Source organism: Myxocyprinus asiaticus, chromosome 5 (assembly GCF_019703515.2).
Source record: "Myxocyprinus asiaticus isolate MX2 ecotype Aquarium Trade chromosome 5, UBuf_Myxa_2, whole genome shotgun sequence".
NCBI lineage: Eukaryota > Metazoa > Chordata > Actinopteri > Cypriniformes > Catostomidae > Myxocyprinus > Myxocyprinus asiaticus.
Genome location: NC_059348.1, coordinates 51583651 through 51611543, shown reverse-complemented (window position 1 = coordinate 51611543; position 27893 = coordinate 51583651). Strand labels below are relative to the sequence as shown.

Here is a 27893-nt window from a genome sequence, read left to right as displayed (position 1 = left end):
GAACCGCGGCCTTATGATTGTCCAGCAAAATCGATTCAAGAATTTGGGTGAACTTCACAAGGAATGGACTGAGGCTGGGGTCAAGGCATCAAGAGCCACCACACACAGACATTTCAAGGAATTTGGCTACAGTTGTCGTATTCCTCTTGTTAAGCCACTCCTGAACCACAGACAACATCAGAGGCGTCTTACCTGGGCTAAGGAGAAGAAGAACTGGACTGTTGCCCAGTGTTCCAAAGTCCTCTTTTCAGATGAGAGCAAGTTTTGTATTACATTTGGAAACCAAGGTCCTAGAGTCTGGAGGAAGGGTGGAGAAGCTCATAGCCCAAGTTGCTTGAAGTCCAGTGTTAAGTTTCCACAGTCTGTGATGATTTGGGGTGCAATGTCATCTGCTGGTGTTGGTCCATTGTGTTTTTTGAAAACCAAAGTCACTGTACCCGTTTACCAAGAAATTTTGGAGCACTTCATGCTTCCTTCTGCTGACCAGCTTTTTAAAGATGCTGATTTCATTTTCCAGCAGGATTTGGCACCTGCCCACACTGCCAAAAGCACCAAAAGTTGGTTAAATGACCATGGTGTTGGTGTGCTTGACTGGCCAGCAAACTCACCAGACCTGAACCCCATAGAGACTCTATGGGGTATTGTCAAGAGGAAAATGAGAAACAAGAGACCAAAAAATGCAGATGAGCTGAAGGCCACTGTCAAAGAAACCTGGGCTTCCATACCACCTCAGCAGTGCCACAAACTGATCACCTCCATGCCACGCCGAATTGAGGCAGTAATTAAAGCAAAAGGAGCCCCTACCAAGTATTGAGTACATATACAGTAAATGAACATACTTTCCAGAAGGCCAACAATTCACTAAAAATGTTTTTTTTATTGGTCTTATGATGTATTCTAATATTTTGAGATAGTGAATTGGTGGGTTTTTGTTAAATGTGAGCCAAAATCATCACAATTAAAAGAACCAAAGACTTAAACTACTTCAGTCTGTGTGCATTGAATTTATTTAATACACGAGTTTCACAATTTGAGTTGAATTACTGAAATAAATGAACTTTTCCACGACATTCTAATTTATTGAGATGCACCTGTATATTTGTAAATCGTCCATACAGCGCATATAATGCTTTATTTGTTTATTCCCATTGTGAGCAAGCTCTGTCAAATGAGAGAGTGGTGTCAAAGTTCAGTGAGATGATATGATGATACGTGTGAGGGAGCAGCGGTAGCCGTGGACATGGGAGGAGGAGGAGGATGGGAGGAGGGGGCATGCGGACTCATAAGCTGATAAGCTGCAAAGCAGACAAGGTGAACTCACTAGACAGCCATATTTGTTATATAAGAGAAATAGCCAGAGGAGAGGAGCGAAGGAAAATGAATCATGGGCATATTAAGAGCAGTATTGATTTATATTAGTACAAATCAAGTCTTTCATTTGAAAAATTTAAATTCTGTCATTATTTACTCACCCTCATGTCATTCCAAACATGTATGACTTGTCTTTCTTCTGCAGAACACAAAAGGAGATGTTTTAAAGAAAGTTGTGATCACTGATTTCCAAACAATAGCAGTGGATAGTAAGTAGTGGCCGACCGATATATCGCCGAGGCCAATAAATTGGACAATATTCAGATTTTATTTTTTTAATTATCGGCATCAGACGCTAAATTTTCTAGCTTGGCTGATTTGTTTCTTTAAGCAGCGAGGGCTCCGAGAATCACCTGCTTGCACATGAAGGAGCCGTCTAGACATGTAAACAACCAATCACAGTTAATTTTGTTGTTACGTGCCATCGTGTTACTACAATAGTCTCATTTAAACGGTCCGCATGTCAGAGCCGCGACAGACGCATATGAGCTCATAATGTTAAAGTGCTCATTTTATTTCTCGCTGCAACAGTTATAGGCAAATATCAATAAAATGAATATCATACCATTTGCAAATATGCGGATATCTCGCGTAAACAGATGTAATTCACGAACCTCACGAAATCTAGCATTTTCGTCCTGCCGAGCGCTCATATAATATCTTCCTCTGAAGCGTGTATTCTATCAGACTGGATCAAAACTCAGTTCCTCTTACTTACGAATGTTACATGACGGTCAGTCCATGACAATCCAAGCAGACGATCCAGGCCGTGTGAACTGTTTGCTGCTTGCTGGATCCGCACGAGTGCGTGAGAGCAACTTCAAAGTAAAAGCGTTTCACGTGCGCTATGAGTAAATGTCATATTCACTCTGCACTGTTTGTAGGCTATACAATTGGTTTGATTCGGTCTTTTGCAAGAAAATGTGATTGCTAATGCGCACATGTAATCCATGATTGCTGGACTACTCTGTGCACTGTTATTTCTTTCTTCCTATTATATTAACAATTTATTGATGTGCAAATAAATTACTAAAATTGGATGACTAATCAGAAATGAGAAGAAACTGTGATCTACTATATAAAAAAATCTTATTTTTCTAAAGATTCTTTTTTACAAAGTTAAAGTTTGTGTGAAATTTTGAGTATATATAGTGCTAAATAGGAGTTTATTAATTTTTTTTAGCAATTGTATGTATATGTTATTTACTATATTACGTTGTGTGATATATCGGCATTATATTGGCCTATTGGCCACCCTGTTTTCTGGATATCTGCATTGGTCATTAAAAAAATTCATATCAGTCGGCCACTAATTGTAACATCCGAGGTTGTTACCCCTCCTACCAACCACAAGACTCTTTGAATACTAACTCTGTACCTTTTCTTCTTTGGTGACTTCCTGTTTGAACTATATAAATACCATGCTGTTCCATTTTGACTCTGCGAAGTATTGCCAGTTTACCCTGCCTTACCAAGCGTTTTCCATTGCCTTTGCTGACTATTTTCATGTTATGACCATTGCCTGTTTTCCTGGATTTACTGCCATTTGGATACCCCTTTGTTTTGTTTGCCTTGTTGGACTGTCTTTTTGGTTTATAAGATTATACCGCTTGCTTTACGACTACCTCTATTTGCCTGCTGATTTGGATTGTTTGCTTGTGTTCATAATAAACTTCCAGCACATGGATCCTAACACCGTCTCCATGGCCAGTTCATTACACTAATATTGAGTAACTTTACACCTCATGATGTCATGACACAAAAATTTATAGGGTTTAATGTTATTGACGTCACCGTAGTTGATTGATGGATTTTATTAAGTTGCTTTGGTTTGAGAGTGAATAAAGACTTATCTTTCACTCTGATTGTATGCCTTCAGAAGACTTGGAATATGAAGCACGGTCACATGGACTTTTAGGACACTTTTGGGTGCTTTAAGTTTTAAAGTGAGTCACTATCCACTGCTACTGAATGGTAATCAGCAATTATGAAATTTTTTCAAATATCTCCTTTGGTGTTCCATAGAGGAAAGAAAGTTATATGGGTTTTGAACACAGAGTTTTCATTTTTGAGTGAACTATTCTTTTAAGCCTATTCGGCTTCTGTAATGAACATGATCCACATAAAGAGAACAAATCCAATCTAGGTAGATTTTTGTAAAAAGTGTAACATAGTTTGATATATTGTCTGTGGAAAAGTTTGCAGTTCCTTTTACACAGCAAACCTTATTTTACGTTTTAGGAATGTAAATTTAAGAGTAATCCCACCTAAAACACACACACATGCTGGGTTTCATGTTTTATGTGGACTCTCCATAGACATAATGGTTTTTATATTGTAGAAAATGTATATTCTATCCCCTAACCTTACCCCTAAACCTAACCCTCACAGAAAACGTTCTGCATTTTTACATTTTCAAAAAACATTTAGTATGATTTATAAGCTGTTTTCCTCATGGGGACCGACTGATTGCCCCCACAATGTCAAAAATGTCAGGTTTTACTAACCTTGTGGGGACAGATGGTCCCTACAACGTAGGGAACACCTGGACCTGGACACACACACACACACACACAGTGCTAGCCTTGTAATGTGAGATTACATAAACTGCTCTATTGGATTGCACTGGCACCTTTTGGCACATAATCTCCATAAATCATTTTAAATATGCTCCCATTACACACAGAGGAAATCTCATCAAAATTGTATTTGGAAGGCCTGTGCTTTTTGTCTATGAAAAGAAAGAAACAAGGAGAATGAGTGTGTATTCAGGCAGATTTAGAACAGCTCACTCTCTCTTGCTATTTTAGATTATACTGGGGGTCAGAGGACTTGACTGGTGCACTCATGGATTAAATGCATACGCCAGTTTTATGCCATATGTATCTTTGTATGCATGCAATCTATTAGCTGTCTGCTTTTTCCATGCCAAACCCAGAGGATTTGAATAAATCTTGATTTCCTGGCTTATATGTGCAAAGTTGTGTAGGAGCTACAATAATAGTGTGTAATTAATGGATAAATACAATTAATTAATTAAAAGATATGATATCAGATTATGGTATATTAGCAGGCCTACATACATGGAATCTGTGCCTGCAGAACTCTGCAGAAAGATTTTCACAGAATTGTGAACCCTCCTTTCACAAACTTTTACTCATCCCACACCCCTTTGCATTTTGCTTATGAAATATTTATGCTAATTTGTTAATGCTTCCAGCTACAAAGAATTTTTCAGATTTTCCTCTAGAATCAGTGCCAAAGATTTTTCAACATTTTCAGTTTCAGAGAATTTCAGCAGATTCGGTCTTGGTCTGATCATTAAAGGTTGGTTGGTAAAATTTCAATTAAAACTCAATGTCTTGTCTACCAGGAAGTGATCAGCCTCTCTGAAGGAAGTACTGTAGACCTGAGGAAGCCTGGAGAAGATGAGGAGGAATATTCTGAGATGGCAGAGGATGTCATGGACCCAGAAGAGTGCTTCCCTGAGTGTAAGCAAATAAAGAAGTAAAATAAAGTATTCAAAAGAAGTCAAATAGAGTACTGTGATGGTAATGGCAATACTATGCAACTTTGATAAGTACCATGATACTGAACGATTACCTTATTTACATACTATGCATTTAAAATAATCCAATTTACAAAACTTTTTCCCAAGAAACAGGGGCAGTACTAGGATGTGATCATTGGGTGGGCATTTTGATCTTAAAGGTGGGCAACTGTTTATCTCTTTGCCGAAACGTGCACCCACCTCTTTGATAATTTCACTTTGGTGGGGTGGGGGGTAATGCCCCCTCTAGTCCCCCTTTAAGGCCAAAGTATACTTCAGTTTTGATGCGAACACTTAGTGTCTGCGTACTGTTGCACACTAGCCTTTTATAATATACTTCATCTGATTATGCGCACGTGCACATGCAGTTGGTGCATGCACACTACGACTGCTATGAGATACTGAACTATATCTCTAATTGAGTTTACACCCATAAAGATGTCTTTATATTTAAGACTCGAGATCTCCTGACCTCCTCACACCAGCGTTCTTGACGTGCACATCCACTGTTCATTTCCTGTTATTTAGTAGTGATTACATCTTCTTCTAGCATTTCTTTGTGACAGCAGTGGCTCAAACGTAAGTGTTATCACCTTGTGGACTGACTAATTAGTGCAAATAATTCCAGGTGAAATCTGCGTCAAGTGTCCGTTCGAAGTATACTTTGGGTTTTAGACTCAGTCATGCCAATAAAAATTTAAAAAATTAGCATGAAAAAAATTATTATTTTGCATAAACTGAACAAAATAAGCCTAATCATGTTGCTAGGAAAGATTATATGTCAAACTTACTTTGATGCCAAAACCCCCAAGATAACAGATAACAATAAACAATACACACTGCCAACCCAGGCAGGGACATACCAGATTTCTTCAGTAGATGCATTTGAATTGAATCTACATCTCTTCTCTGTTTCTCTGTAGTTTGCATGCAACGCTGTAAGTGCTGTAACATTAACACAACACAGGGTATGGGACAGATGTGGTGGAGATTGAGGAAGACCTGCTATCAGATTGTGGAGCACAGCTGGTTTGAGACCTTCATCATCTTCATGATTCTACTCAGCAGTGGAGCTCTGGTGAGGACTCATACACCATACATACCTTACAACTAGTGATAAATGTCCTGGTTACTTTCGTAACCTCCGTTCCCTGATGGAGGGATGAGACGTTGTGTCGATGTAGTGACACTAGGAGTCACTCTCGTGTGAGCCCCAAACACCTCTGCTTTTTGAAAAAAGGCCAATGGGAATTGGCGAGTGGAATTTGCATGCCACTCCCCCGGACATACGGGTTTAAAAGGAGCTGGTATGCAACCACTCATTCAGGTTTTGTGCTGAGGTCCCGGCCATTTCAGCGGGTAGTTCAGTGTTGTGGCAAGAGGGACACAAAGTCTCGTTCCCTCCATCAGGGAACGGAGGTTACGAAAGTAACCAGGATGTTCCCTATCTGTCACTCACTCGACATTGTGTCGATGTAGTGACACTAGGGGTCCCTATACAAAACGCCACAACTAGCTGAACTGTGTTACGTGGACTGGTGGAGCGAGATGAGCAGATCTGCTCCTCGTCCTCCCTGACCTTGCACAGGGTTTGTGCAAGTAGGCTCACTGGGGGAAATGCGTATTTGCGTAGTCCAGGGGGCCAGCTGTGTGCCAGCGTGTCTATACCGAGGGGTGCCTCGGTCAGGGCATACCAAAGCAGGCAGTGGGAGGATTCCCGTGAGTAAACAGGTCTACCTATGCTCGATCAAATGAACTCCAAATCAGCTGGACGACCTGGGGGTGGAGTCTCCACTCTCCCCTGAGCGTAACCTGTCGTGACAGCGCGTCTGCTATGGAGTTGAGGTCGTCCGGGATGTAAGTGGCTCGTAGTGACTTGAGGCACTGGTGACTCCAGAGGAGGAGACGGCGGGCGAGTTGTGACATGCAACGGGAGCGTAGACTGCCTTGACAGTTGATGTACTCTACCATCACTGTGTTGTCCGTCCAGACCAACACATGCTTGCCCTGGATCAACGGCCAGAACCTCCGCAGGGCGAGCAGTACTGCCAACAACTTGAGGCAGTTGATATGCCAATGCAGCCGTGGGCCAGTGCCCGTTGCATACGGCACCCCAGCCCGTCTTGGAGGCGTCCGTCATAACCATGATGTGCCTGGAGACCTGCTCTAGGGGAACCCCCCGCAGATCAGCGTGATGACCACGCGATGTGTCCCGCGGCACCATGCCCATCTCGGGACTCGAGTCTGAAGCCAGTGCTGAAGTGGTCTCATATGCGTCAACCCGAGTGGTATGGCAACTGCTGAGGATGCCATATGCCCCAGGAGCCTCTGAAAAAATTTCAGTGGAAACACTGTCTTCTGTCTGAACACCTTTAGACAGTTCAGCACCAACTGTGCACGCTCGTTCATGAGGCGCGCCGTCATCGAGACTAAGTCCAACTCCAAGCCGAGAAAAGAGATGCTCTGAACCGGGTTGACCCGAAGCCCCAGTCAGCTGAGGTGCGTGAGCACCAGTTCCCTGTGCACACACAACACATCCCGAGAGTGAGCTAGGATTAGCCAGTCGTCGAGATAATTGAGGATGCGGACACCCACTTCCATTAGCAGGGCAAGGGCTGCCTCTGCGACCTTCTTGAAGACATGAAGGGACAAGGACAGGCCGAAGGGGAAAAAGTACGCATCCTTCAGGTCTACCGCCGCGAACCAATCTTGATTCCGGACGCTCGCTAAAATGCGTTTTTGCGTCAGCATCTTGAACGGGAGTCTGTGCAAGACCCAGTTCAGTACTCGCAGGTCCAAAATTGGCTGCAAACCACCGCCTGCTTCGGTACAATGAAGTAGGGGCTGTAAAACCCTTTCTTCATCTCAGCCGGAGGGACAGGCTCTATCGCACCCTTCCGTAGAAGGGTAGCGATATCCGTATGCAAGGTAGTGGCATTCTTTCCCTTCACCGAGGTGAAGAGGATGCCGCTGGATGGTCCGGGTCAGCCATCGCGACGGGTTGGAAAGCGCGAGCCACACGTCCAAACTCCGGGCGAGGAGAACCAAGGGGATAATCATGTCGGATGTACCAGCGGGTGGGGCCTCGCAGCGGGGTGGAGCCTGAGGCACCACGTCAAGGGGGCTCGAACCTCGTGGCCGTGCTGAGTCCAGAGACATTGAAGCACTTACTTGGCTCCTGACACCCATCATAAGACACCCATCATAAGATTGGTCGAGGAGGGGGAGGAGGACCATTGTCCCCGCAGTCCGTCAGAACCAACCCGGTGTAGGCATGTTTGTGTCGTGACGACAGCCATGCAAACCTGACATGTGAACCAGAGAACAAGGAAACCACTCTTTTGTTGGAGTTTTGGGTACCGCAGCCTCATGGGCATGCAGCGAAAAATGAAACAAAAGATTCTCCCCCCGGCCTTCCACCGGGGGATGGAGTGGTCTATCTACCAGCTCCGTAGAAGCGGGTCTCCTCGTCCCTGGGTCGCCCATCTCAGGGGCACTTCGAAGCCTTCCTAGGGTTCTTGGCGGCCGGCCGTGAGATGGGTGGTGTCTGCTTCCTGCGGTGGGCTCCGGGGACGGGCTGCGGCAGAGCCGGTGCTGTCGCTGCAGGAGGACGCCCTTGGCGATGAGCAGACGGGGTGTGGGGTCTTGAGCCGTGCCGGGGCAGGATGTGTTGAATGGCCTCCGTCTGCTGCTTCACTGCCGAGAAATGCTGGGCAAAGTCCTCGACAGTGTCGCCAAACAGGCCAACCTGGGAGATGGGGGCATCAAGGAACCGTGCCTTGTCAGCCTCTCTCATGTCGACAAGGTTGAGCCAAAGGTGGTGTTCCTGGACCACCAGGGTGGACATCGCCTGCCCGAGAGACCATGACCATGACCTTCATCGCCCAGAGAGCGATGTCGGATGCTGAGCGCAGTTCCTGCATCAATCCCGGGTCAGAACTACCCTCGTACAGCTCTTTTAGTGCCTTGGCTTGGTGTACCTGCAGGAGAGCCATGGCGTGTAGGGTGGAGGCAGCTTGTCCAGCAGCACCGTAGGACTTAGCCGTCAGAGATGACGTAAACCTACAGGCCCTGGACGGGAGCTTCAGGTACCTGCGCCAGGTGGTGGCGCTCTGCAGGCACAAGTGCACTGCGAGTGCCTTATCCACCTGGGGGATCACCGAATACCCCTTGGCCGCCCCACCATCAAGGGTAGTGAGAGCGGGGGAGCTGAAAGATCGGGACTGGGTAGTAAAAGATGCCCCCCATGATCTTGTCAGCTCCTCATGCACTTCCGGGAAGAAAGGAACCGGGGCAGGGCGATGCTGTGAGCAGCGCTCTGGGCCCAGGAACCAATCATCGAACTGCGAGGTTTCAGGGGAGACTGGAGTGTTCCGCTCTAGCCCAACGCTCGCGGCTGCCCGGGAAACCAAGTCCGTCATCTCTGCGTCAGCCTGAGACTGGGTGACCACACCCGAAGTGGGAAGCCCAGCCGAAGCCTCCGCGTCAGAGTGGACGAGCCCGCTCTCCAATGCTGCGCTCGATAGCTCATCATCTACCCGGTCCCCGGATAAGTGGTCAAACTCACCCTGAGACGAGCCTGCGGTCTCATCCGTGAGCCCGTCTGGGGCAAGCGAGCGTGCTGAGGAATGGGAGGTCCGTGGGGGGTTACCCGGCGGAGGTGGTCCCATTGGAGTCCCCAAATCGCCCCCAGTGCTAACCGACGTGGCCTCATACCCGTAGGTAGAAGGACCGAGGCGGGAAGCAGCTGGGGTGGCTTGCTTTTTTATGAAGGCAAGCTGCGACCGCAATGTTGCCATGGTCATGTTCTCGCAATGAGGACAAGACCCATCCACGAACGAAGTCTCCGCATGGGCAGCACCAAGACACGTAAGACAGCGATTGTGGCCATCAGAAGCGGAGAGATAATGACCGCAACCAGGAATAACATACAAGCGGAAAGGCATCTTTAAAAAGACGTTCCGTGTGTGCCACTCTTTTAGAATGAAAATATACTCTTTTAGAATATACTCTTTTTTTTTTTTGTTGTTGTTCTGCTGAAGTGCCCAGGGGCGTTCTCCGCACTCCACAGGTGCAGAGGGGGAGAAGTCGCTGAAATGCGGCGTAAATCCAGCAGATGAGGTGAATGAACTCAACGGATGAATTCAGCTCAATGAATAGAACCGATCAGCTCCGAAGAGAAAATCTGAATGAGTGGTTGCATACCAGCTCCTTTTATACCCGTATGTCCAGGGGAGTGGCATGCAAATTCCACTGGCCAATTCCCATTGGCCTTTTTTCAAAAAGCAGAGGTGTTTGGGGCTCCCAAGAGTGACCCCTAGTGTCACTACATCGACACAACGTCGAATGAGTGACAGATAGGGAACCCTTTTTATCCATTAATACACTATTTATATCAAAGCTGGTCGCAAATTTCCTGTCATAAAACTTTTACTCATAGCCCTCTTACCACTACCCTAACCACTATTCTTCTTCTTGTGGATGAATAATCTGAATAATTGTTGAAAACTTGAAGTGAAAGAATGTCCATGATCTTTCAAACTCTTTTACTCTCAAACTTAGGTTTGGTACATTTTTTGCATCCATTTTGATTGAAACATTGGACAAATATTTATCTAAATTCTACATTCTGGCATGTTCCTTCTTCTCACAGGCATTTGAAGACATCTACATAGAACAGCGGAAAGTGCTGAAGGTGGTGTTGGAATATGCTGACAAGGTCTTCAGCTACATCTTTGTTCTAGAGATGTTTCTGAAGTGGACAGCTTATGGCTTTAAGAAATACTTCACTAACTACTGGTGCTGGCTGGACTTCCTCATTGTAGATGTGAGTAGAGGAATCGCTGTACTCTGCAATAGGGTTGAAATATTACGGTTTATTGCATGTGGATCTGTTAGTACATTAAAATAAGGAAATATTTTAATCATTTCTTACAAGCCAGGAAGAGGGGGTAAACAATATACTTACTTAGTATAAAGTGCCATTCATGTCAAACTAGGCATAAAATAAAGCAGTTGCCTTGCTACTAAGCACCACAAACAAAATGCTGAATCTCCTTCAAAGATTTGTTGCCGCTAACCTGACAAACTTTGACAAATCCAATGATTAGCTCTTCCTCAAATGCACTCATATCAGCCAGATACCTGGTACGCAAACTGTAATGTTAGCATCTTGAAGTGGTAAGCTTGAAGTATACTTTGGTTTTCAGGTGAACGCTTAGCAACAGTGCACAGTCAAATGCTAGCTTTTCAAAGTATACTTCCTATGACTCTGCGTGCGCTCAAACACAGGCGGTTGGCGCATGCACGCAACGAACTCTATGAGATACTGGACTTTTTCTCTTCAGGAGTTTAGACTCATAAAGATGTCTTTATATTCCTTCAGACTTGAGTTATACAAATGCATGTATCCCCTGACCTCATCACACATGCGTTCTTGACGTGTGCATCCACTGTTTTTGTTTCTTCCTCTGCCTCTTGACAATTAGTGGCAATTACATCTTCTTCTAGTGCTTGCTAAAGCAATGTGAGTGTTGCCACCTTGTGGACCCAATAATTAGCGCAAATAATTCCAGGTGCATGTGAACACTGTGCATTTAGTGAACGTGCGGTTAGAAAAATCGCGCCGCACAGGTTCAGTGTTTGAGCACTCTGCAGATGACGAAATTTGTGTTACGCATCCTGTTCGCATCTGACCGAAGTTTACTTAGAGCTTTAGCATCCTTCAGACACATGGCCAATAACAAACAACACAAAACACACATTCACACAACTATATAAGAACACATTGAATAAACAAACCACACTGAAAAGACTTAAAACAGTGAAATAGCTCAAATAAAATTCTGTCAATCAACATGTTTACATGCACAGTTTAATCGTGCTACAGTGGGATTATGCATTTTCAAGCAACAGTCTATCCAAGTATACATGACACAATGCGTAATCATAATTTGAAGGAAGAACATCAACTTAGGAAGTGCCAGTAATGCATGTCCCACATCACCTCCGTCTTCCGAATCATGCGAGCAACGCCTAGGCCAATTGTGGCACGATAAACGTGTTTACATACTGGTTTTCACCAAGCTACAATCACATTATCTTGGTCTTTTAGTCTGACTTCGCAAAAATCATACTGACTAAAGAGTTTACGTCACATTTAACAAAGATGAATTATTGTTTAAGTGCGACTGAAATCAAACTTTTAAAGTGCATTTAAACGAGTGTCTCACTTGATGTCGCCTGCTCCTCTGAACCAAACACATATCTCCACACACACATTTAACGATAGGGTAAGTTCATAGGTCAAAGGTCAGAGATGAGTACAGGCTCATATCTGTATGTCAGCTGCAGTTCTCCTCTCGTTCACTCAGAGATATAAATGCCACTGTCTTTCTATGACTCTGAAACAATTTGAATATATTTATTTCAGCCTGTAATTTAATATATTTTCAACATTGATAAGGCCACAGGACCTTGGCTTTTATATCAAAATATGCTCATTGTATCAAATAATTATTTGGAGAAGATCAATTTCTTTTAGGACTATCATTAAAATTTGACCAGCATTTCTTCTTTAATTCGTTTTACAACCAGTTTTGTTAGCATGTAAAAAATGGCCTGTTAAGTATGACAGATTGGAAGCAAATATTAGCTGAAATCTACAGACTTGCAAAAGACTCGAGCCTCTTTAAGTTTGTTACTTAATTTTTTTGTGTAACTTTATTTCAGTTATCCATTCTTTTCTGAAGTTTTGTTTAAGAGCCAATTGCACAGAAATATCTTTATATTTAAAATATCTTCTTTAGATATATTGCAGAAACTGTAAAATTAGAAAATGTATTTTATAAAGAATGGACGATTCTTAGGACGTTACATTTAATATTTCATATCTTCAATCTGAACTATGAAACAATATCCTAATTGGACATTAAAAATGCTGTTTGGACTTAAAGGTGCAATATGTAACAATTTTCATGTAATATTCACCTTTTGTTTGCCAATGTGTGAACAGCTTGTAACGCAACTTAAAAAATTAGCCCTTCCCGGACTTCCTAGGTTGCCTATTAAAGCCTGTAGACTGATTTTCATGCGAAGGGAGCGGGTCGCTTTTGCCGGGAAAATCCAAAGGATGTGATGTTTATGCGCGCTCGAGAGCCTTGCCTCAGTGCTTCTCTTCCGCTATTCAACAGCGACAACTGTCTACAACACTAGGTAACGTTATCTAAGAGATGGAATCCCAGCACAACACCAACTCCTACACAAACTGCGAGTAAGCCAAAAAAACATTTATCTACTGAATCCCGTCTGGCTAAGCGGGAACGTGATCGTGGTCGAGTGAAAACTGAAGTGAACATCGGCAGGGCATTTGATTCCTGGAGGAACCTTCGTTCGGTTTTGGGGATCAAAACTGACTCTGAATTGGCATTCTTCTTATTGGACAGGTAAGCTTACATAACTGCAAAGCATGTGAAATATAGTGCCATAAGGATTGATCTGTGTAATTTTAGCTAACTTGATCTTGCCTGCTAACGCTGACGAATTGCAAGCTACCTTGCTTCGTAACTTTCAAATAATTTCAACGATCTTCTCTTTATACTAAAAGTCAGGTATGGTGATTCACAGTAATGTTATTTGAATGTTAATCTGTAATTATTCAGCAAGGTAAACTACAATAACACATGAAATGAATGCTAGACAATGTTCAAGATAATGCAAAAAGACCCATTCATTAGTGTAACGTAACTTGGTTATACAGAAAATATATACATTCTATTATTATAAAACAATAGCGCATCAATATATCAAAATGACAATTGTGATGGAATCACATCAATACTGAATTGTGTCAACATATTTATAATATACAGTCTATTTTATAAACAGCTACTGTCATCATCCACCAAATTTAGCTAACAGCTATTGATAAAGCTGGCTAGCTAGCTAACACCGACATAGGCTAACATATAAATGCAGTCAATGTATCATGCAAAGAAAAGCGATTACTTCAAACTACAGTCTCGCATAGTCAGACCTATATCCACATTTTGCTTTAGCCCTGTTCCAGCACTGGAGAGTCAAATATAATATACAGTCTCAAAGTTTGTAGTAAAACAATCATAACTGTGTAATTTTAATTATGTTACCTCATCTGTCAGCATGATGCCAATGAATCACGTTGTCTCTTTGTACATTACGTCATTGTTTTGGCCAATGCTCGCGTCCCTATGGAGTGTGTGCACGAGCACGAGCACGAGCAACATGTAGCTGGCAGCAGTTCACTTAACGGCCACAGGTGTCATTAATAACAAGGGTTTCTGAATCTTACATACTGCACCTTTAAAATAGACAGCAAGTTATAAAGAAATAAGGAAATCATCTGATCAAAAAATAAAATTCTGCACAAGGAGAACTGAGATAGTGTTAACGGGGTCCAACTTGACCAAAGGGGACACAGATCACCCCAATGGTGGCATCACACAAAACAACTTTTTGCAAAAAAACATCATAAATAATACTACGAAAGAGCTAAAACCTCTATGAATTCTTAATAACAACTATTTATATGCCCCCATTCAGGATGTTCCCTTTGACCATAAGGAAACAACATAATTGAATAATTCAAGTGCAAGGCAGTGTGGGTATTCCACATACCCTCAATTTTGCACTCAATAGTTTGAGTTATTAACTCCTAAAAGCTTAAACCTATGGATTTTTAAGAAAACTAAGGGACTTGGATATTTGGGATGAGTTGTTTAAAGCAATTTGATTTTTCCAGTAATTAAAACATTAGGGTTTACAGTACACTGCCCTCCATAACAGGCCATTTAACAGCAGTAAATCCACTCTGTTCTGCTTTTGTCTGTGTATTTTGAATGTAGAATAGAGTGAAAACCTATTTGTGAAAACAAATATTTTAACCATTTCTATGTCCCAATAAGCAATTCTTCATTAATTCAATTCTTTTTTAATTGTTAGCAGATTTTTTCTAGTTTCATGCTGGTCAATTTTTTTTAGACATAACAGGACATTTATGATTAATGTTTAACTTAAAAATCAATTTAGATATAATCTTATTATAATCTTATTATATTATTCTCATATTTCAATATTCCAATGAGAATATCAAGTACAAAACCAACTCAAAGAGGTATAACTCATATGAGCTCCATGTGTCTCCTATTGCAGGTGTCTTTGATTAGTTTGGTGGCTAACTCTCTTGGCTACTCGGACTTTGGGGCCATTAAATCTCTGAGGACCCTTAGAGCTCTGAGGCCCCTGAGGGCCCTGTCTAGATTTGAAGGGATGCGGGTAATATGCTTTCAGCTCTTATCACCTCAACTTCACTTCAAAATGGACAGCATTATAAAACAGAAACTATATTATATTATATTATATTATATTATTAGATTAGATTAGATTAGATGAATGTTTTTTTTCCACACCCCATTGTGAATGTATTAATGTTTTTCATGTTTATAAGTGGAAAAATATACCACTATCCATGGAACAGTACTTTTGTATTCACTGCAATGCACTAAAATACAGTATATATATGCTACGGACGAGTGAGATGGGGCTCATGTGTTTGTTTTTCCTCTTGTTTGTATGGGCTCAAAATCATTTATAGATAAGCTTACAATTCAAAATTCTAATTTCACTTTCTCAATAAAACAGCACTGAGCCAGAATATAAAGGATGCCTATATTTGACAATGCTTTTAATTTGTATTTAGCATAAAGTTTGAGTTTGGTCTGATTTTTGCTCAGTTCTTTTTTATTGTCAGGGTGTTACACTACGATTTCTAGCACTGTTGAATCGCAATGTGATTGCTAGTTGCTACTTCTAGACTATAACATGATTCCTGTTGTCTAGGTGGTAGTGAACGCACTGATTGGAGCCATCCCATCCATTATGAATGTCCTGTTGGTGTGCCTGATCTTCTGGCTCATATTTAGCATCATGGGCGTTAACCTTTTCGCTGGAAAATTTGGCAAATGCGTCAACAGGACAGGTTACATCCACAACGCAACGCTGGTCAACAACAAGACTGAATGTCAAGCCATGAATGACACCCAGTTCTACTGGACCAAAGTGAAAGTCAACTTCGACAATGTTGGACTCGGCTACCTCTCACTTCTGCAAGTGGTAAGTGTCTGATCAAAGTACCTTTTATGGTGTCATCTTTAAAGGAATAGTTCACCCAAAAATGCAAATGTCACCATTTATTCACCCGTATGACTTTTATTTCCTGTGCAACACAAGGAGAAATTAGCAGAATTTCCAGGCTATTCTTTTCCATACAACAAAAGTAGATGGCGACCGCAACTGTCAAGCTCCAAAAAGAGCTCTACAAAAGTAGTGTATGTGACTTTTGCGCTATGTTTCAAGTCTTTTAAAGCTGTATGATAGCTTTGTGTTTTAACAGACTAAAATGTAAGTCTTTCCGACCTAGCTGAAAAATCTCTCACACTTTTGCCCATTCAAACCTGGTGCGTTCACGATATACGCAAAAACCAGTGAAGTTTGTGTACAGTTTTTTTGCCCTTTCATCTTCTATGGTGTCAAGTCCACTATACTTAAACATATTTTGGCTTGTATCTTGATTTGAACCAGCAGAAGGAAGGATTTTTTGTGAATAACAGCTTAAATTTTGGTCCATTCTTCACAGAAAGCTAACATATGGCTTTGAAGACTTGAATATAGCGCACAAGTTTTACAGTTTTGTTACATTTACAGTACTTTTTTGTACTTCTTGGATTACGATAAAAACTGTACATGTTTGGAAATACACGTGGGGAGTAGCTGACAACTGAATTATAATTTTTGAGTGAACCCCTTAACATTTTATTCCAAGAAACGTTATTTGTAAATAACGACCTTTCTTGTTCATCACTTTTAGTGATTGTTCTGTGGAATTAATCCTCATATTGATTTACTTTTGAGGTAGCCAAGCAACCAGAGTTCTTCAGGTGTCCAGCAACTCCTCACTGGGCTTTAACCTATCATTTACCTCTAGGAATAGTCTCTCGTTCAACTACGTAGGTTATAATTTCTGTAACCACGGCAATGACATCCCAAAATAGCCTCAGTTAATAGCAATCATGCAGACTCTTGGTGAGTCACAACTCTTTACAGAATGAAACTTAATTACCTCAGACTAAAAAGTTAAGATTCTATGTTCAGCATTGGGAGAAATAGATTCACCTTGAAGCAGAACACAATGTACTTGAATAAATTGGTTGAAATCTGCAATTCAGTACTGTATGCACTAAAGCAGGGCCATTTGTAGCTATAAGCGAGCCACCAGGGGGCCCCACAAAGCAAGGACTTTAAATAAAATCTGTGAGTAACACTCAGGCATCCCTTATGGCTTAATTAGACAGTTATAGGGGGCTCCCTTGTGGCAAGAGAGGGAAGGGAAAATGAAATGATTTTGAGGAAAGGTGTGTGTGTGGGGGGGGTCCTCCCAGTAGGAATTAGCTCAGGGCCCCTCCCAGTAGGAATTAGCTCAGGGCCCCCATATGCTCAGAAACGGCACTGTGTTAAATAAATTCAATATTTGATTTTTTTTTTTTTCAGGCAACTTTCAAAGGTTGGATGGAAATCATGTATGCCGCCATCGATTCTCGTGGAGTAAGCATGTTCTTTTCACTACCTAAAATCAATTTGTTGTATGCAAATTGCCAAACACATGAGGCCAAAAAGGATCCTAGCTCTAGACTACAAGCCATTTTCACTTCAGAATTGATTCTTTGTTCTTCGAGATTTAAAAAAAAATTATGTAGAAGTGAAATAGTTAAGAGATAACTGAACTTTTCCTTATTTGGCTGTCATCATTAACAAAGCCACATATGGATCCAGAGTGCCACTGAGTTTTATGTTGTTCCTTGTATGTCAGGTTGAAGAGCAACCCGTCAAAGAGATAAACCTCTACATGTACCTCTACTTTGTCATCTTCATCATCTTTGGATCATTCTTTACCTTGAATTTGTTCATCGGTGTCATCATCGACAACTTCAATCAACAGAAAAGAATGATTGGTGTTTACGAATAACGTCTTTGCCAAAATAATTTAGTTTTTATCTACATATAATGTGTTCCATGAAAACAACAGCAGTTTGTTCTGCATTTAGGTGGCCAGGATATATTCATGACGGAAGAGCAGAAGAAGTATTACAACGCAATGAAGAAACTTGGATCGAAAAAGCCACAGAAGCCAATTCCAAGACCAGTGGTAAAAAGCATATTTTAGTTTTTTGTAACAAAAATAGGAGGAAGTTGAGTGATACTTTTTCATATCATTAAAACATCAGACTATTAGAAGGCATTTCTTACCAAAAATACTGTTTTGGTACTAGGGCTGGGAATCGAGAACCGATTCAGTGTTTAAAAAAAATCCATTCCTTTCCGTTCCATTAACGTTTCTTGAATGTGAATTTTTTCCGCCGATGCGGATGGAACATCATGCTAAAATACTTTGACAGTGTTTCCTGCAGCGCAATTCAGCAGCAGCACTGTCCTACTGAATCTATAGTGCGAAACATACAGCATGTGTGTGTATAGTGCAGTACAGTGTCTGTTACCTAAGAACTGTACTGTGTTATGTAAAATTGTAATTAAGTCCCTGAAACTGCAATTAGGCAGTGCAGTTAGAGACAGGTTGTTCATGCAACATATGTAGATAAAGACAGTCCTTTACATTACGAGTTTTGTTGTAATCAGTGGAATTTTATTTTATTTATTGTTAAATGATTTGAATTAAAAAAATGTGTTTAGTATTTCTGTTTAATATGAAGACACTGTACCTATTATTTGAATTTCATTTATGCCTCTAAAAGGTCTTTAAATAGCCAATTAAAAACTCTGGTTTACACTTTACAATAGGTTCCATTAGTTAACTTTAGTTAACAACATTAGTTAACATGAACTAACAAAGAACAATACTGTTACAGCATTTTAAAATCTTGGTTAATGTTAATTTCAACATATACTAACACATTTTCAAAATAAAAAGTTGTATTTGTTAACAATAGTTAATGCACTATGAACTAACATGAACTAACAATGAACAATTGTATTTTTATTAACTAATACTAAAGCTATAGGTCCGGAGCTACTACAGCTCATGTATATGTGCGGTAATAGGTATGGTAGCAGTTTGAAGCTGAAAGCTTGTAGCCACAACACATGAGCAACATTGACCATGGATCATTCAAAAAGGCAACCCTCTGGGGAATCACTCGTTTTCAAAATAAAGAAACCTCGAACAGGCTGCTAGCAAAAAGGAAAAATGACTGAGCCGTAACAATAAACAACAACATCGGCTTAGCTTTTTCAGAGGTGGCGACAACTCCGAGATCTAAAAGGATTTAAAACCGACACAGAGATGGAGTTTTTCTTGCTCGACAGGTAAGATATTTTATTGGACCGATAGTTAGGCAGGTAGCTCTTTTAGCGTGGCAGTTCATTAGATAGCGTTAGTCACTCTAATGGGGCATTTTGTTATGGGTTGTGGTACCGTAGTGCTTGATTACATTTTCGAGGAAGGACAATAAAACAGTTTTTACTTTATGCTGGTAACAATGCCAATCTCAAGACCAGTTACTACCTTAGTCTATTTGCCTGCTAGCTAAGTTATAATAGTTTCCACTGTTTGATTTTATCTGATATGAGTAGCAATCGTTGTCAAATGTCAGCGTTGCCTAACTTTTGTAACGCAACTTATTTTAAAACAATTGTTTTCAGTAAGTCAAAACAACAGCGGAAGAGATGCTACTTACTTGTAAGACATTTTTTTTCCGGATATTTGTCTTTTTCTTCCTTTTGTTATTTATTTATTTATTTGAGGGGGAGAGTTTTTTTGTTGTAAGTGACATTCGCTCTGAGTAGTTGATCACCTCAAATCAATCAAATCAAATCACTTTATTGTCACACAGCCATATACACAAGTGCAATGGTGTGTGAAATTCTTGGGTGCAGTTCCGATCAACATAGCAGTCGTGACAGGATGAGACATATACCAATTTACAATAACATCAAATTAACACAACACAATTTAAACATCTGATATACAAATAATTACACTCAACAATATACAAATAATAACATACACTGTACAGTATACAATACGCTGTTTTTTTTTTCTTTTTTACTATATAGATTCACATTATTCAATAAAAATTAAAAATAAAAATATATAAGTATATATATATAGAATGTACAGTATTCTACTGTATTGACATTCAGGCTGTCGGTTGATAGTCAGTTTTTAAGAGAGAACATAATATAATAATAATAATATAATTTATGACAGTCCGGTGTGAGATATAAGAGTAAGGGTAATAAAGTGCAGTGCAGATGTATTTTGATCGTGGGAGATCAAGAGTTCAGAAGTCTGATTGCTTGGGGGATGAAGCTGTCATGGAGTCGGCTGGTGCGGGTCCTGATGCTGCGATACCGCCTACCTGATGGTAGCGGTGAGAACAGCCCATGGCTCGGGTGGCTGGAGTCTCTGATGATTCTCCGAGCTTTTTTCACACACCGCCTTGTATATATTTCCTGGAGGGAGGGAAGCTCACCTCCGATGATGTGTCTGGCAGTTTGCACCACCCTTTGCAGTGTTTTGCGGTTGTGGGCGGTGCTATTGCCGTACCAGGCGGAGATACAGCCAGTCAGGATGCTCTCCACAGTGCAGGTGTAGAACCGTGTGAGGATGTGGCAGTTCATTCCAAACTTCCTCAGCCGTCTCAGGAAGAAGAGGCGCTGATGAGCCTTCTTCACAACAACTTCAGTGTGGACGGACCATGTGAGTTCTCAGTGATGTGGACACCCAGGAACTTGAAACTGCTGACTCTCTCCACTGGTGCTCCATTGATGGTGATGGGACTGTGTTCTCTGTCTTTTCTTCTGAAGTCCACCACAAGCTCCTTTGTCTTACTAACGTTGAGGGAGAGGTTGTGCTCCTGACACCAGTGTGTCAGGGTGTGCACCTCCTCTCTGTAGGCTGTTTCATCATTGTCAGTGATCAGACCTACCACCGTCGTGTCATTAGCAAACTTAATGATGGCATTGGAGCTATGTGTTGCCACACAGTCATGTGTGTACAAGGAATACAGTAGTGGGCTGAGAACACAGCCCTGCGGGGCTCCAGTGTTGAGGGTTAGTGATGAGGAGATGTTGCTGCCTATTCTAACCACCTGGTGTCTGCTTGACAGGAAGTCCAGGATCCAGCTGCACAGCGAGCTGTTTAAGCCCAGAGCCCGGAGTTTCTCATCTAGCTTGGAGGGCACTATGGTGTTGAATGCTGAGCTGTAGTCTACAAACAGCATTCTCACATAAGCGTTCCTTTTTTCCAGGTGGGAGAGAGCAGTGTGTATTGTAGATGCAATGGCATCATCAGTGGAGCGGTTGTTGCGGTAAGCAAACTGCAGCGGGTCAAGATTGAGTGGCAATACAGAGCAGATGTAATCTCTGATTAGTCTCTCAAAGCATTTGCTGATGATGGGGGTCAGAGCAACAGGACGCCAGTCATTTAAACAAGTTATTTTTGATTGTTTTGGAACAGGCACAATGGTGGATTTTTTAAAGCATGTGGGGACTACAGACAAAGAGAGGGAAAGGTTGAAAATGTCCATAAAAACACCAGCCAGCTGGTTCGCGCACGCTCTGATGACGCGGCCCAGAATGCCGTCTGGGCCCGCGGCTTTGCGGATATTCACCCGTCGGAAGGATCGGGTTACATCCGCTACAGAGACGGAGAGTGAACTAACCTCTGTAGCTTCAGCCGCGAGAGCTCTCTCCGTGAGGACGGTGTTATTTCCCTCGAAACGAGCATAAAAAGTATTTAGCTCATCCGGTAGAGAGGCAGCGGTGTTCATGGCGGAGTTTTTATTCCCTTTAAAGTCCGTGATGATGTTAATTCCCTGCCACATGCTTCTAGAGTTGGTGGTGTTAAACTGTCCTTCAGTCTTGCTCCTGTACTGGCGTTTTGCAGTTCTGAAATTGCAGTTCGGCATAACTGGCTTGTTTATGCTCCTCCGCGTTCCCGGAATTAAAAGCGGAGGTCCGCACATTAAGTGCCACGCGAACATCGCTATTGATCCATGGTTTCTGATTCGGATAGATCCGTATTGTCCTGGTCGGAATCACGTCCTCTACGCACGTTCTGATGAAACACATTACGCTATCAGCGTAAAGCTCGATGTCGTCATCAGAGGCGGACGGAACATCTCCCAGTCCGTGTGATCAAAACAGTCTTGTAGCGTAGAATCTGATTGGTCCAACCAGCACTGGATCGTTCTGAGGATGGGTGCTTCCTGTTTCAATTTCTGCCTGTAAGCGGGCAGAAGCAGAATGGAAGAGTGGTCCGATTTGCCAAATGCTGGGCGGGGGAGGGATTTGTAGCCATCCCGGAACGGAGAGTAGCAATGGTCCAAAACCCGGTCCCCTCGTGTGTTGAAACTAATGTGCTGGTGATATTTTGGTGCGACTGATTTTAAACTGGCTTTATTAAAGTCCCTGGTCACAATGAACGCGGCCTCAGGGTGCGCGGTTTCCTGCTCGCTTATTCTCCCATACAGTTCCTTGAGTGCCCGGTCTGTGTCGGCTTGTGGGGGGATGTACACAGCAGTGATAATGACCGCTGTGAATTCCCTCGGTAGCCAGAATGGTCGACACAGAAGCATAAGAAATTCCAGATCAGGAGAACAGAAAGACTTGATAGAATGTACATTCCTCTGATCACACCAGGATTTGTTGATCATAAAACATACACCACCTCCTCTAGTTTTACCTGAGAGGTCTTTCGCTCTGTCCGCTCGATGCATGGAGAACCCCGTGGGTTCAATGGCTGAGCCTGGAATCTCCGCAGACATCCAAGTTTCTGTTAGGCAGATAATGCAGCAGTCCCTCGTCTCTCGTTGGAAAGAGATCCGTGCTTTCAGCTCGCAGAGCTTGTTATCCAGAGACTGAACATTTGCCAGTAGAATAGTGGGTAGCGGAGGCTCGATTTGCACGGCGTCTTACTCTGATGAGAACGCCGGCTCTGTTTCCCCTTTTCCTCCTGCGTTTCCGCGGCCGTGCTGCCCAGACAAAGGGCTCCGCTGGCGTGTTTGTAAACAGCGGGTCGGCATTGAGGAATGTGAAGTCCGGTTTTCGGTGTGAGATCGCTGAACCAATGTCCAAAAGTGTTTGTCTGTCGTAGACAATAAGGCAGACAACATCCAAGACAAAAAACATAAGAATTGTGAACAAAACAAACAAAACATTGCTATGTTGTGTTGGAGCTCGCAACGCAGCAGCCATACTCGGAGCCATCTTGAGTCCTTGAGGACTGGTGTAACCTGTAACCATGGTTACACCAGTAACCTGGTGTTACACCAGTAACCAGTAACACCAGTAATCCTCAAACCATCAGATTCAACTGCGCAGAAGAGCAGAGCTGAAGCCCAACTCACGTAATTACCAAAACAGTGTTCCTCTGCCATCAACTTGCAGTTCTATGCTTCAACCACTCGAGGGCCAAAAGTTAAATAGTGTAGCTTTAACTAACATTAACAAATGCTGTAAAAATATATATGTACCTCATTGTTAGTTAATGATACCTAATGCATTAACTAATGTTAACGAATGGAACCTAAAGTATTACCAAAACTCAGTGTAAACTCCATTTGCAAGAACTGTATTCAGTTTTTCTCTTATATGTTATATATCTGCTCTGTTGAAATCTGAAGTTATCTCATCATTTGGCAAATGACTGCTGAGTGCAATAAAAATTGCATTTGCAATATTTTTTTATCAAAAGAAAGAATCGTTAATGGAATCAGAATCGTTGCACTTCTTACAATTCCCACCCCTAGGTAGTACCATGGTACAGTGATTGCATCAGATGGTAATATCATGGTACTTTGATATATACCATGGTGCTAAATGATTACCATATTCGTGTGCCATGTTATTTACATGGTACTCCAGGGTACTTCATAGAATAACATAATGTATGTCTAAAAAACATGGCATTACCATGGTATTGTTTGGTATGTTTTGAGTAGTGATATCATGATCTTAAACCCATTCTAATTCATCAACATAAACACATTTCTGTCTAGAACATTCTACAAGGATTCTTCTTCGACTTGGTGTCCAAGCAAGCCTTTGATATCACAATAATGATTCTCATTATCCTCAACATGATAACCATGATGGTGGAGACCGACAAGCAGTCTGCTCACATGGAGTCCATCCTCAACAACATCAACCTAGCCTTCATTGTGGTCTTCACCACCGAATGCCTCATCAAGATCTTTGCCCTCCGATGCTATTTCTTCACCATTAGCTGGAACGTATTTGACTTTGTAGTCGTCATTCTGTCCATTGTAGGTAAGCACACAACTTTTGACCAGAAATGCATGTCCATTTTGCCATTTCTCAGTTCTTCCAAAGGCTTTCAAATGTTTGCGATAAAACCTAATATCTGATTTGCAAGTTGTCCGAAAAGTACTAATGGATAAATGGCCCGTTCAAGTAAGCCACCATGAGGTTGTTTTAATTGCATATATTGATATCTGGTCTTTGTTCTGTCTTTCCTCGCAGGAATTGTGCTGGCTGACATTATAGAAAAATACTTTGTGTCTCCAACTCTGTTTCGAGTAATCCGGTTGGCAAGAATAGGACGAGTTCTCCGACTAATACGAGCAGCCAAAGGAATAAGGACGTTACTTTTTGCCTTAATGATGTCGCTGCCGGCATTGTTCAACATCGGCCTCCTGCTCTTCCTGGTCATGTTCATCTATGCCATTTTTGGCATGGCGAACTTCGCCTACATGAAGAAGCAGGGCGGAATCGATGATATGTTCAACTTTGAAACTTTTGGGAACAGCATTATCTGTCTTTTCCAGATCACCACATCTGCCGGTTGGGATAACCTATTGGATCCCATTATGAACAATTCTCCAGAAGAATGCAACGCAAATTATGTTAACACAGGAACAAATACTAAGGGCAACTGTGGCAATCCCTCAGTAGGAATCACCTTCTTTGTAAGCTACATCATTATTTCCTTCTTGATCGTGGTCAACATGTACATCGCCATCATTCTCGAGAACTTCAGTGTGGCCACAGAAGAGAGCACGGAACCGCTCAGCGAAGACGACTTTGAGATGTTCTATGAGGTTTGGGAGAAGTTTGATGTCGAGGCCACACACTTCATCGAGTACTCTAATCTCTCCAGTTTTGCAGACAGCCTTTCGGAACCTCTGCGGATCGCCAAACCCAACAGAATCAAGCTCATCCACATGGATCTACCCATGGTGAATGGAGACAGGATCCACTGCTTGGACATCCTGTTCGCCTTCACAAAGCGTGTTCTCGGTGAGTCGGGGGAAATGGACGCTCTCAAGCAGCAAATGGAGGAGAAGTTCATGATGGCAAACCCCTCTAAGTTATCCCATGAGCCCATCACCACAACACTTCGGCGAAAGCAAGAGGAACTATCAGCGACCATGATCCAGCGCACATACAGGGGGCACCTGGTTAGGCGGCAGATGAAGCAGGCTTCTTACCTGTACAGACAGATACATCAGGACACTCCTGTGAATAAGGATAACACTCCGGAGCAGGAAGGACTTATAGCCTCTATGATCAAAGAGCACTTCTGTCCTGAGAGGGGAGTACAGGTGGGCTCACTGTATTATGCATCCTCTCCCCCATCTAATGACACTGTGGTTCCTAGTGACCGATTCCAGGTGTTAATACCTGCCTGTAGTGACTCTGCATCCTGTGAGCTTCATACTTCGGAGGAGACGTATGAAGAGACTTTTCTTTAGAATTTTTTTTTAAGACAGGTCTTTTTAGTAGCCACTGTTTGCTTTTTTAAACCACGTTTTGATGTGTGAAAATTAATGATTACTTAAAGGAATGTTCCGGGTTCAGTACAAGTTAGGTTTAATTGACAGAATTGCTGGCATAATGTTGATTGCCACAAAAAATCATTTAGACTCGTCCCTCGTTTATTTTAAAATTGCAGTTGTGGTAATACACTTACAATGGAAGTGAATAGGGCCTGATTCTATAAACATTAAAATGCACACTGTTTTAAAAGTATAGCCACAAGATATAAGCATTATACATATTAACATGATTTTAATGTGATAAAATCGCTTACTAACCATGTCTGTGTAAAGTTCTTCGTTGCCATGACGACAGAACATAGTAAACCCTGTAATCTGGTAAACCGCCTGAATGCTGGTAAATCCCTGATTTTATCACACTAAAATCATGTTAACAAGTAAAATGTTTGCATCTTGTGGCTATACTTTTGAAACGGTGTGCATTTTAAAGTTTATGGACTGGCCCCATAGAACAGTCAATGTCTTGCTCTAACTGCAATATTTTATTTTTTCTTTATTAACGAGGGACAGTTTGAAATGGTTTTTAGTGGTTATCAACACTATGCCACAAATGCTGTCGATTGAGCTTAACTTGTATTGAACATGGAATATTCCTTTAATCAGGAAGAATTCTCCCATAATGCAAGCAAGATTTCACTTTTTCAATCTGCCATTTGCTTTGTCAGAAAATGCAACAATCTGGACAACTCCTGAATGTATATTGAAATACACTACGCATCCTAGACAGACATGTTATTTTGTCATAAATCTACTGTCAAGAGATGACTGTATCAGGGTAAACAATAAGATGCTTTAAGGACAAACATACATCAGTATATCAAAGTGGGGATATATATGGTTACCTTTCAGGTAGAGAATTTACTTAATCTCAAAGGATGTGTTGCACATATCACAGTGATGACAAAACTGTTATATATTGCACAGCTGTTATTTTGATTGTTTCCTATAAAGCTTACCAGTCAACATATATTTTCCCAGGATTACAAAATCTAAGCAGGATTGCTCAGGATTAGGCGACAAATGTTATCACTTTTTTACACTTGATGAGAGTGACTGTGGTTTAGAGTAATTGGTATAAGGAAAAGACCCCTAAATGCGCTTTGAATGACGTAGAGTGGAATATTCTTAAAAAGTGAGTGATTTAGCATTTTATCAGTAAGTAGTGCACAGGGTTTTTATGTCTTTTCAAAATGTCACATTTGAAATTATGGGTGAAATGACATTCAGTTTTATGCTGTATTCAAGGGCTTTTCGCATTAACATTCTCTTTGCGACACATGGAAACTGCAAACACTTTGAATAGACTTAAGTTAATAGCTAATCATGTCTGGGTCATTGAAGATTTTTGCAGGCACTGTCCTAAATATCGGTAGGCACAAAGTGTCTGTTCATCACTAGTATGACTGATATTTGCTAATATTTTAATGAATAATTCAAAGTTAGGAATATAAATTCATGTGCATCAAATTAATTTATTAGGAATGTTGTAAACTGTATTTATAGTTACCAATAAAATGTATGAATTTCAGAAAAACCAGCAGGAAGGAAAGTTAAAACGTATCAATATATATCAATTTCTATGTTCAACAAGACTACTCCTTTTTATATGAAGCAAAGCTATCCTTTCCACAGCATGTTCTCTGTGTTGTATTTCATTTCATTGGGCGTTTATGAAACATGTAATGAGTTTATTCAAATGGCACATCAAGACATTTCAAGGGGTCATTAAGTTTAGTTAGCTGACGTTTTGAATTTATAACAGGATGCATAGTGTTGTCAGCTCATGGGTTAGGGAGCCAATTTGGCTGCATTCCCAGGGAGCTTGCCCTTTCTCCGGTCCAGCTGGACCTTCAGAATAATCCCAGAGTAAAATAATCACTTCTTTTAATTACACACAAATGCACTAGTCCTTTAGCTTCTTCACACATGGATACAGTCAAGCCTTAAAGGAATAATTAATTAAAAATGGAAAATTCTATCATTATTTATTCATCCTCATGTTGTTCTAAAACCTTATGACTTTCTTACTTCCATGGAACACAAAAGGAGATTTAAGGCAGAAT

General features: G+C 41.6%; 1 protein-coding gene across 1 annotated transcript in view; it reads left to right on the top strand.

Annotated features, from left to right (window-relative positions):
- The window catches only part of LOC127440671 (sodium channel protein type 4 subunit alpha-like), an 86742-nt gene extending 60996 nt beyond the window's left edge, over nt 1-25746 (top strand). Inside the window, exons 17-26 of the mRNA XM_051697404.1 lie at nt 4745-4862; nt 5845-5999; nt 10575-10748; nt 15110-15232; nt 15797-16069; nt 17504-17557; nt 17823-17964; nt 18058-18158; nt 24031-24301; nt 24515-25746. Of these exons, the coding sequence (XP_051553364.1) occupies nt 4745-4862; nt 5845-5999; nt 10575-10748; nt 15110-15232; nt 15797-16069; nt 17504-17557; nt 17823-17964; nt 18058-18158; nt 24031-24301; nt 24515-25746 (2643 nt within the window). The remainder of the gene's footprint in view (nt 1-4744; nt 4863-5844; nt 6000-10574; nt 10749-15109; nt 15233-15796; nt 16070-17503; nt 17558-17822; nt 17965-18057; nt 18159-24030; nt 24302-24514) is intronic.
- Nucleotides 25747-27893: the final 2147 nt, after the last annotated feature.